This window comes from Patella vulgata, chromosome 4 (genome assembly GCF_932274485.2).
Source record: "Patella vulgata chromosome 4, xgPatVulg1.2, whole genome shotgun sequence".
Classification (NCBI taxonomy): Eukaryota; Metazoa; Mollusca; class Gastropoda; family Patellidae; genus Patella; species Patella vulgata.
Genome location: NC_065882.2, coordinates 66,331,298 through 66,343,938, shown reverse-complemented (window position 1 = coordinate 66,343,938; position 12,641 = coordinate 66,331,298). Strand labels below are relative to the sequence as shown.

Sequence of the window (12,641 nt, the reverse complement as noted above, 5' to 3'; positions counted from 1 at the left end):
TTAAATCTTTGAAACGTCCAAGAAATTTTTTTACCCCTTTACAAGATGACTGACCTTAAAGGTCATGTCCAGCTTAGTTCTAATGTGTTGCATCGATAACATCTGCGCTGTCCGGGCAGAAATGGTGCCATTTACTCATTTTACGCCTCCACATAGGATTTTATGTACTCATAAAAATTTTTTATATCCAGATACTTCTTTATTTTTCTTCTTAATTAAAGTGTTTTAAAATTCTATTTGCAGAAGAAAAAAAGTTAATATCGAGGGCTAATTAAATAGCCTTGATATCATCCTTACCAGTGATATTTATCTTTGAAACGTCCAAGAAATTTTTTTACCCCTTTACAAGATGACTGACCTTAAAGGTCATGTCCAGCTTAGTTCTAATGTGTTGCATCGATAACATCTGCGCTGTCCGGGCAGAAATGGTGCCATTTACTCATTTTACGCCTCCACATAGGATTTTATGTACTCATAAAATTTTTTTATATCCAGATACTTCTTTATTTTTCTTCTTAATTAAAGTGTTTTAAAATTCTATTTGCAGAAGAAAAAAAGTTAATATCGAGGGCTAATTAAATAGCCTTGATATCATCCTTACCAGTGATATTTACAACTGATTAATTTGCATAAACTTAATGTATATGTCCGCAGAGTTCAATGTCTTACAATAAAGCTAAGCTCTTGTATGAATAATAATCGGAAACAATTTATGTTTCTATTATTTTAATATAATAAAGATATATACAGTGTACAACAAAAGAATTAAAACCTGTAGTTACAATGGTAAACTTCTGTGTGGTACAGTTAACATAGAGAATTTACAAATATACATCTAAATATGTCAAAATATACATTAATTTTTAATGACATCAATCTGATCTTTATTGTATAAAGTGCAATTATAAATTCATGATTCAAACTCACTGTAAGATATAAAAGGAATAAACTAGTGATACACTTAACTACAGTCATGTACAATAGAACAAATGGGTATTGCTAAGCAACAAAAATCATTATGATGAATGGAATCAAATTCTGAAGCTATTCATTATTTATAAGCAATCAAGCAGACAGTGATGCAAAATTTTAAAATAATTTCAGTATTTGAAGGAACTGCTTAAATATAATTTCATGTTAGAAATTGCAGGCCTTTCAACTGAAATATATATATAAGCATCATTTGCATAACAATCAGGTAGTTTGTCTCAGATGAGTATGATACCTTGGGAGACGAGGTGAGTAAGAAGCTGGCTTAGTAAACAGGAAGTTTAGGGTTCGCTCCCGGTGTTGGCCAAGATAGTTTCTCGAGAGTGTCTCGCATGGTTTACCCTTTGTTTGAATTCCTGACAAAGAACAGCATCTAGTTGTTTGAATGGTACAAAAAAAACCAGACAATTTAAAATAAGAGTAGGCTGTAACGCCACTGTCCAGGCAAAATTTCCCTCACAGCACACTGAATGGCTTATACCCGTCTTCATTTGCCCAGTTGGTGAAGAAAATTAGGATGTTATAAACCCCATTTCATTCATTCAAATTTTCTATCAGTATAACCTTCCATAAACATTTTAATAAAGGTACTAAAATAAAATACCTGGCTTCAGTATTTTTTATGATCATTTAAGTAATATCCCTCAATTGTTAGTTCAAAATTTTTAACTCCACATTACCAATAGAATTAATGAATTTGATCAACTTATAAAAGCTGCTTTATTTTTGTTCAAAAAAAAAAAAAATTGAAGCACAGGATTTGTTCTGATGTGTTTATTCGATCCGCAAAAGAGTAAGCTTTATTCAAATTAGTTTACATCTCGGGACCAAAATTTTTAAATGTACGGTATGCACTATTTCATAAAACAAAACACGTCACACTTCATCAAACTGACAATTATTTTAAATAAAAATGACTGAAACTCCAAATTGATGGCACATGATAAGACAATCATTTAACAGTTCTTGAAATAAATGATTAATAATCATGTAAAACTCTGTTGAAAGCATTGTAGGATGATTCTAAATCAAATAACATCTGACGAACTTGGTTGTTGTCTAGTTCATCTGATGCTGTCATGGAGCTAAGAGTATCCAGCCATTTCTTTACTGTTTCTCTTCCCTCAAAGTTAGCTGGTAAAATACTGAGTCGACTCATAGTTTCATCGAGGTCACGTATATCAGGATGAATCTAAGAAAATAAAAGTTTTATAGTTAATACATTTTTGAAGCAGAAAACCATAGTTCTATATTTAATACAATCTGCAAGCAGAAAACAATATTTATCTTTAAATATTGCCTAAACTCTCTTTATACATTTTTTATCAAGGATGCTTGTGCCCAGACAAAGGACACTATCTTCCATCTTATGGCCACAGTAGATTGTATACCGAATAAATGACTGCAGAAATTTAATATGGCAGAGGCCATATCATTTTGCCAGATGGCAAAATAATACAGTAGGCTTACCGCCACATTTTATGCACCGGACCCACATCTGATACAGGATATTATATATCTTCGTGGAACTGATCATTAGGTTATAAGGAAGGACCCGATCGATCGTAAACACGTTTTTTTTCTTTCAGGTACATTTTTTTCATAATAAAGATGCTTTAAAGGGGGCTTGACAAGCATCCATTTCTGTTAAGCTGTTTTTTTTCTTTCAGGTACATTTTTTTCATAATGAAGATGCTTTAAAGGGGGCTTGACAAGCATCCGTTTCTGTTAAGCTGTTATTACTTATGAAAAGATGCCCCAACTTGCATTTGGAATATACAGTAGCATATTTTTCAATAATTGTTGTATTCTCCTTGAAGGGATTTACTGACTATAATGATAAAAAGAACAGAAAACAGCCTGATAATCGCTTTGCTTTTATATAAGCTACTTTGGCTAAGCAGCAAATTTTTCAGACATTAAATGTAAAAATTTAATTTCTTTTTTTACACAGTCAAAAGAAATCGATGCTCTTAAAATTTCTTACCTCATCCATAGCTTTTATTTCAAGTCTTAATTTATCCATCACAGTTATATATAACTAAAGGAAAACAAAATATCATATTTAACTAATTTGCATGTGAAAGAAGTTATACAAGTCAATTATGAGATTTTAGATATTGTATAGAGATATATAGTTTGTTTAATAATATTTGTATGGGCACTGGGCAATACTCAGCAGTAGATATCACTTCAGATAGATATGTAGTTCAACATCTCTTCAATACAATTGGGTTATATTTTAGCCTAAAAAGTATATTTTTATTTCATTAACTCTCATGCGGCCAGGTTTCTATAGCAGTTAGAGCAACTAGCAATCTATGAGAAAAGTCTTGCAAGAATAACATAATTTACTGTGCACGCTTTGGACTGCTTCAACATCCATTCACACTGGATTTGAGACATTTTCAATTTGCTAAACAGTTAAAATAAAATGGACACTTACTGAAACAATATCGGCAATACATTTACTAGTATTTCCTTTGTCGTCTTTTATTGTAATTGGTCGTAATTCTTTTATTCTTTCTAATGCTGCAGGACAGTCAAGCTATAATAGATAATACTAATATTAATAACTTGAACTCCTGTAACTGTACAAGTGTGTGAGCAGTACAATAAGATGTGAATGTATATGTACTGAGTAGTACACTAGGATCGTAAAGTTATGACGTAGACAGTAGAGCACTAGGATGATAAAGTGTATGATCTAGACAGTAAGTACACTAGGATGATAAAGTGTATGATGTAGACAGTAGTACACTAGGATGATAAAGTTATGACATAGACAGTAGTACACTAGGATGATAAAGTGTATGATGTAGACAGTAAGTACACTAGGATGATAAAGTGTATGATGTAGACAGTAGAACACTAGGATGTTAAAGTGTATGACAGTAGAGTACTAGGGTGATAAGTACACTAGGATGATAAAGTGTCTGATGTAGACAGTAGAACACTAGGATGATAAAGTGTATGACTAGACAGTAGAGCGCTAGGGTGATAAGTACACTGGGGTAGGGTGACCACCCGTCCCGCATTTCGCGGGACAGTCCCGCAAAATGTTTCCAAGTCCCGCGTCCCGAAAACCAACCAACCTGTCCCGCAATTGCTCACATGGAAGATTTCTATACAGTAATATGTGTGAATCTAGTCTCGCTATAGTCTATTTGAGTATTAGTCTAGTCAAAATACTGAAAGACGAAAGACCCACCACAAATTCCTTCAGATGGTCTTTTGTACCAACATGTAGATCACCTTTCCCTGTACATCATTCTGAAAATCCACCGAAATCCACAGGCGTGCCCCCCCTCCCCCGTCACTGGTGCAGGACAGAGAGCCTTGGTCAACGGTCAACGTATACTCATTCGGATGAATCCTTGGCAGTTGGAATTCGATATAAGAGTATAGGCCGTAGCACCGGTCCCGGGCACAATTTCGATCATAGGACAAAACATGTAGATCGCCTTTCGCTGTATATCATTCTGAAAATCGACCGGTGTGCCCCCCCCCCCCCCTGTCACTGGTGCAGGACAGAGGGCCTTGGTCAACGTATATTCATTCAGATGAGACGCAAAAGCATCCTTGGCAGTTGGAATTCGATATAAGAGTATAGGCCGTAGCACCGGTCCCGGGCACAATTTCGATCATATGGCGTATGCCCATCTTCATTAGCCCAGTCGGGTGTTAAATCCCATTTCAATTACAATATTTTAATGTAATAAACATAAGAAATGGAAAATATTGACAAAAATCAACGAATATAATTTATATAACATTGACACCTCACACTACAACTACAACCACTATCAGCAGCGCAACCGACAACACCACGACCGTCACCATACTCAAAAAAAATTAAATTAAATTAAATGAATATAATTAATTCACATATTATAATTTACAAAATATTGTATAGGCTTCACTACCAGTAGAAATCTCAGTTCTCAGGCAGTACATCTTCAAAGATCTCCAAATATTAATTTACAACTTGGAAAACGTGCTTTGTCCTATGCTAGACCTTTTCTATGCAATAAACTACCAAAGTCAATTATTGTCAAAACAGTCCAGGGACAGAGAGAAGAGAGAGAAAAAGACAAATGGAATTTTACGCCCACTCGAAACAAACTATAAGGTCTTCAGCTTTGGGAGGAAACCAGTGGACGAGGTTAGATGGCGACCCCATTCCTAGTCACGTACAAGCCGGGAATCGAAACTACGCCAGTTGACTCAATGGCAGACCTTATGATATAGCTCGCACGTGCTAACCATTCGGCCATCCAGCCCCCCAGATCTTAAATAATGCATCTTTAACCAGCATAACATCCTTTATACTAAGTTATTATAAAATCACAATCAGTTTTACAACATTTAGCATCATTGAACATTACCGATAAAATCTTAATACTTTTCACTACCTTCAGCATGATTTCATTTTAGCAATAAACGATTAATGTACATGGATGATAATTGATTGTAACTTAATAATTTAATTCAACGCTAACGCACCCTTTCAAACGGTTCTGTCGCACAAATTAATAATTTATATATTTTGTTTACTTTCCTGAGCTGTGTTGAGTAATCCAGACAGCTTTTAAACTATGCGACAGTAATAACTCAATATTTTTTGATGATTTTCAATGAATTTTAACAATTTACCAACAATAGTTTGAAAATTAACACCAAATACAGAAACTTCTGCTAAAACAGCACAAATAAATGATACGTTGAAGTGTATATATACATCAACTTTTTTTTGTCTTACTCTATATTTCTTCATAAATTCTTCAACTGTTGTATATTCACTCTGTACTTGTCGAAAGGCTGCTTTATACTGAACTAATAATTTAGAACATGCTGCTGTATATCTACAATATAAACAGTTTAAACTTAAACATACATTATGCAAGAGCTAAATCTTCCTATTGCAAGTCTCTATTTAGGCTTCAGTTGTTATAGAAATTATTAATTAGACCTTTATTTACATGACAAGCTCAAAATCAACTCTGTAAACCCTCGGATGGCTTGGAAACACTTGGATCGTCCATTTGAAATTAAATCAAGAAATGGCCAACCAAGCTAACGTTTACCGTTAGTCACTGACGTCACTACCGGAAACTGGTGATGAAAGGCCTACCAAGCGAGGGTACCATAGTCATTGAGAATGTTACTTGATAATCAAGAATAAGTAGGTGGAGTTATCGTCTGTCAATCAAACGATCGGCAGTTCTCATAGACAGTGCAGACACAGTTGATACCTATTTCTAGTCCAAACTTCCAACATTGACAACTTTGTTTAGAATAAAGTAATTTGACTGAAATTTTCAATATTTTCTTTGTTTATCATCTATTTTTGAATTATTATAGCAAGAATGGCCAACTCGTTATTAAAGGGACAATAACACTCTTGCTGGCTTGACAGCTCCAGAAAATAAAAAAATAGCCTTATTCTAAGTACTAGATGTGTTAGTGTCTTACCTGTTGTGTAAATTATCCATTAAAACCTATTTTACTTGTCCAGAGGGTTCAAAAATATTCTTAAATCCAAGTCACATTTGAAAAGCTTTACGTCAGGCTTTTCAAATCATTTAGTTGAATTTTTCCAATTTTTTAAATTAGGTGTGTTAAGATGAAATTTGTATCATCAATTAATTGGAATATTGTAAAATAGTACAATTTGTTGACCAGAATAAAGATTGGGGCATATTATTCAGTTACAACAAGAGTGAAATTGAGCCTTTAAACTCTTAACTAATGTATCTTTATATATACTAATCATACAAACTCTGTGAAGCTACTGTCAAGCTTGACAGAAGTTGTAGGATATCTATTAAACTGTAGATATTAGATACTGGAAACTTCTGATATTCTACACTAAGCGTCCCGGCCTTTCTACCAGTAAGATACCTTTTAATTAGACTTATGCTTTTGTTATCAGAGTATCGACAGTTGGAGACTACATCCAAACTACAAGGCAAACATATACCACAACTTACTCTTTAGGCGCAACAGCATCCCTTATATAAGCTTTTTCTAAACTTTGTATAGTGTTAATCACTGCATACAATTCAGCCATATTATCATACCTATAACATAAAAGATTAAATATGACTAAAAAATGATAATAATAAAAGATTTCCTTTACTATATCTGTATCAAAAATTAGCAAAAATTCTGTTTAATCTAAGTACAATGTTCTCTTACTTTTCTCTGTCTCTTGCTGTTCTGTTTAATTTCACTTCCTAAAAGAAAGAAAAGATTATACAAATTAAAGTGTGAAAAAAAGAAATCATTAAACTCTGTTAAGGCCAAACAATACCTATTTTATGATGCCAAATTCGAAGACCATAAACTTTTTTTCTCCAGTTCCCAGGTCATAACAATCGGTCTTGGCATGGTTTTCTGTAGCCTGAATCAGCATTATTTTCCTGAACCTTGATCAAAATGATAATAATGTGACAAAATTGAGGGAAAATAAGTTGCCAGGCAAAAAAACATACGCCCACTGCTGCTAAATCGTCCGAGCAGTCGACAAGGGTTGTCACATATTTATTCTTTTGTAGGTAATTAGGGGAATTTAATAGACAATTTCATACACATGACATTATAATTTTCGTTGTTTGAAGGTTCACATGGTTCTAAAAACTAAAACAAGGGCCGTAACTCTGGAAGCAATCTACAGAAATTGTTCAAATTCGACAGGCTTTTTTCGTTTTACTAATTCAAATAATGCATATAAATTTCATACAGATCGGATGATAACTTTTGTTGTTCGAAAGTTCACAAAGTTCAACAAAGTAAATCAAGGGCCATAACTCTAGACGTAATTGACGGAAATTGCTGACATTCAATAGGCTTGTTCGTCTTCATTTCACTAATTTAGGTGATAACTGAAACTCAATAGGCTTGTTCGTTTTACTAATTTAAATGATACATATAAATTTCATACAGATCGGATAATAACTTTGGTCGTTAGAGCATTTACAAGGTACAACAAAGTGAAACAAGGGCCATAACTCACGGAAATTGCTGAAATTCAATAGGCTTCTTCATTTCACTAATATCTGCATATCAATTTCAAACAGATCGGATGATAACTGTTGTCATTAGAGCGTTCACAACATTTAACAAAGTGAAACAAGGGCCATAACTCTAGATGTAATTAACGGAAATTGCTGAAATTCAATAGGCTTCTTTGTTTTACTAATTTAAATGATGCATATAAATTTCATACAGATCGGTTGATAAATTTTGTCGTTAGAGCGTTCACAAGGTGCAACAAAGTGAAACAAGGGCCATAACTCCAGAAGAAATTAACGGAAATTGCTGAAATTCAATAGGCATCTTCATTTCACTAATTTAAATGATGCATATCAATTTCATACAGATCGGTTGATAACTTTTGTCATTAGAGCGTTCACGAGATTAAATAAAGGGAAACCAGGGCCATAACTCTAGATGTAATATACAGAAACTGCTGAAATTCAATAGGCTTCTTTGTTTTACTAATTTAAATAATGCATATATATTTCATACAGATCGGTTAATAATTTTAGTCGTTAGAGCGTTCACAAGGTGCAACAAAGTTAAACAAGGGCCATAACTCCAGAAGAAATTAACGGAAGTTATTGAAATTAAATAGGAATCTCCATCTCACTAATGCAAACAGCATATATCAAATTCAAAACAAACGGTTGATAAATGTAGTCTGTAGAGTGTTCACAAGAAATTGTGGGCGATGGACGGACGGACCGAAGGCAATATACGACCACATTTCCATGTGGGCGTATAAAAATGAAACCGTATTACAGACGGTTTCTTTTTCCTGGCATTAAATATCCATCAAGGACTTACGACAGCATTAATACAATACCATGTTTCAATTGCTTAAAGTATTGCTGGGTCATCTTTAACTTACCTCAAATAAATCTGGATTATTAGGTTGACCTGGAATATAATTACATATATTTATAAGTTTAAAATCAATAACATAAAATAACTAGTTATAGTTTTTAAAAGTGTTGTTGTGATGTTGAGAAAAGGAACCTGTCTGCTCAACTGTTTCTAAATTAAATCCATGTACCTGTGTGCAGTGCACGGTTATTGCTAGAATCTTGATACTCGTAAAGTTTCCTGTTGAGGTAGGGTACTATACATGTATAGTTCCTTCTAGAAGCTCACTGCTTCAAGTCACAGTGATGTGCATGTGTAATACATTACTACTAATGAATGAAATGTCGAAAGCTATAGAGAAAAAATTATTAATTTAACCGATAATTTTTGCAGTTATTCTAAATAAAAGTTATGTCCCTACTCTGGGCTGTGTATGTTTAATTAGTCATAATAGTAGGCTATAACATTATCTTATTTTAAAGATGTTACATGTACATGCATTAATAAACAAAATGAGTTTGTATGATGAAATTAATAAGATAAAATCATAGCTAAAAACAAACCCATCATATCTATCTCAACATTTTTAGCTACATTCTTGTAGATAGTTTATTGCTAGCTATATTCTAACAGTACAACATGAGTTCATCAAGAATCAATTCAAAAAATTTAATACAAGGTGCTCCTACAGAGAACAGTCATTCTGTTACTACCATGTAACCAAGTCAAAAATTTAATACATTAAGGATTGATGGTGCTGCTACGAAAATGAGAGAGGAATAGAGAGGAATAGGGTTTAACTCCCACTCGACACAAACTATGTCATTTCGGGACTAACATATGGTTCTATTTTATTTCAATAATTTGTTTGCACGTAGGGGTCTTTAGCAGTGGGAGGAAACTGGAGGACCCGAAGAAAACCCATGAGGTTGGACAGGCGACCCTACTCCTGGTCACATACAACCGGGAAATCGAAACCACGCCACTTGACTCAATGACAGATCTTATGATAAAGTGAGCACGTGCTAACCATTCGGCCACCCAACCCCCGCTACAGAAAACAGTCAATCTATTACTACCATGAAAATACATCAAAGATAGATTGCCAGGTAATATCCCAGCCTGTCAATCAGACGAGAAAGGTCGGTAGACTGGTTATGCGAGACACTAATTTCAAAACAAGGGCACGTAACCTATTTTTATATGCCCACATTGATATGTGGTGGTATATTGTTGTCGCTCCGGCATCCAAATTACTTGTGGACGTTCTCGAGGCTAAAGTTAATATCCGATTGACTTTAGATTTATTATACACAGTGTTTAAAGTCATAAGACGGAGAAGCCTAGTGATTTTCAATGATATCCGATAATTAGGGCCAGAGTTATGGCCCTTGATCACCTTGAAATATCTTGTGACTCTCTAGAGGCTTATGTTATCATCTGATTGACTTCAGATTGATACACAGAGTTTAAGGTCTTGAGACAAACAAGTATATTGATTTTCAATGAATCAGCTAATCCATGACATTAAATGTTTCGTATGCTAAACGTCTGCATGGGGCAGAACCACAGAACTTTATAAAAACCAAACAAATTCTAATGATTACTCTTAATCATATTTTAGTGTATTATAAATGTTTCATAACTGAAAAAAGTAAAGATAGGTTGCCAGGCAACGAAACATACGCCCACAGCAACTAAATTGTCCGGGCAGTCAACAAGTGTTGTCGCATATTTTTACTTCTTTCGGTAATGAAACATTTATAATACACTAAAATCTGATTAAGAGTAACAACTCATGAAGTAATTATCAGAAAACCAAGCTAAAGTTTAGTATACAAAACTTTTAATATCATGGATTTAGCTGTTCCAAGTCATAAAAATTCATTGAAAATCAATATACTTGTTCCTCTCAAGCACTTAAACTCTGTGTATCAATCTGAAGTCAATCGGATGATAACTTTAGCCTCTAGAGCGTCACAAGATTTTTCAAAGTGATCAAGGGCCATAACTGTGACAGTAATTAGCGAAAATCACTGAAAATGAATAGACTTCTTTGTCTCATGACCTTAAACACTGTGTATAAATTCAAAGTCAATTGGATATTGACTTTAGCCTCTAGAGTGTCCACAAGATTTTTCAAAAGTGATCAAGGGCCATAACTCTGGCAGTAAATATCGAAAATCACTGAAAATGAATAGACTTCATCTCATGACCTTAAACACTGTGTATAAATTTAAAGTCAATCGGATATTAACTTTAGCCTCTAGAGTGTCCACAAGATTTTTCAAAGTGATCAAGGGCCATAACTCTGGCAGTAATTATCGTAAAATCGCTGAAAATCAATAGGCTTTTTCGTCTCATGACCTTAAACACTGTGTATAAATTTAAAGTCAATCGGATATTAACTTTAGCCTCTAGAGCGTCCACAAGATTTTTTGAAGTGATCAAGGGCCATAACTCTGGCAGTAATTATCAGAATTCGCTGAAAATCAATAGGCTTCTTCGTTTCATGGCCTTAAACACTGTTTATAAATTTAAAGTCAATTGGATATTAACTTTAGCCTCTAGAGCGTCCACCAACTGATGGACGGGGGCAACGACAATATACGACCACATTTCAATGTGGGTGTATAAAAATATGCAACAACTCTTGTTGACTGCCCAGACGATTTAGCTGCTGTGAGTATATGTTTCGTTGCCTGGCAACCTATCTTTAACTCAAGAGTGCCTGGATTTTATGGCCGACACTTGTAACCATTTTTCAGTCTATTATTTATGGATGGCTAAATGGTCATAGCTTATTAAGTACAACATGACCGTTCATTTAGTGACTTTAAATGTGTGAAACTGATTTTAATAAGCCTAGGTGCCATGCATGTTTGATGTGACTCCCATTTTTGTGTCTCAATATTTGTTGAAGATTTTGTCTTACTCATCGGTTTTAATCTTAAACCCTTAACCCTCAAGAGAGAGAGAGAGAGAGAGAAATGGGGTTTAACATCCACTCGATACAAACTAGGTAATTTCGTGACTAACATATGGTTTAATTTTATTTCAATAATTCGTTTGCGCGTAGGGGTCTTTAGCAGTGGGAGGAAACCGGAGGACCCGGAGACAACCCACGAGGTTGGACAGGCGACCAAACTCCTTGTCACGTACAACCGAGGATTCGATACCACGCCAGTTGACTCAATGACAGGCCTCATGAATATGATACAGCGCGCACTTGCTAACCATTTGGCCATCCACCCCCACTGAGGCAAGAAGTTACCGGTATGTGTAAACAAACTGATATTTAAGAATCTTATAAATACGTGTATATTTGTTATTTTATGTTACTGCTAGACAGTTGTGAAATTAATCCATTTTTAGCATTAATGGTGACTATATTGTGGAAGTATAATACGTCTGGCTGTTTGTACTTTCAGTTTCTAAAATTAGTGATTTCAGACAAGTCATATTCATTAATCAATGCCGTATAAAAATATGTAAAATATCTCAATCCATTTTATATTCTAAGTTTTCACGTTATTCATTCGCTATAGAAACATACCTGAACTAGGATAAACTTGGGCGAACATCTTGTAGTTTATTAGCAAGCTAAAATTCTATTTTATGTAACTGACTCACAATCACCCTCCTCAGTCTATTTATTTTCTAAATCTTTAGTTCCGTTTCCGCATTATGTTTCTAAAAATAGAGATGGCTCATCTCCTAGTCTTGTTTGTCAAAACACATAAAGAAGTAAAACAATGAAA

At 34.3% G+C, this 12,641-nt stretch overlaps 1 protein-coding gene across 1 annotated transcript; it reads right to left on the bottom strand.

Moving 5' to 3' along the window:
- Nucleotides 1–515: 515 nt before the first annotated feature.
- LOC126817752 (vacuolar protein sorting-associated protein 28 homolog) lies at nt 516–12,611 on the bottom strand. The gene is made up of 8 exons (XM_050544900.1): nt 12,437–12,611; nt 8,906–8,934; nt 7,192–7,229; nt 6,984–7,073; nt 5,753–5,855; nt 3,437–3,538; nt 2,978–3,031; nt 516–2,182 (listed from the first exon to the last, which is right to left on the bottom strand). Exons 1-8 carry the CDS (start codon nt 12,462–12,464, stop codon nt 1,970–1,972), a joined length of 657 nt encoding a protein of 218 aa, XP_050400857.1. The 5' UTR covers nt 12,465–12,611; the 3' UTR covers nt 516–1,969.
- Nucleotides 12,612–12,641: the final 30 nt, after the last annotated feature.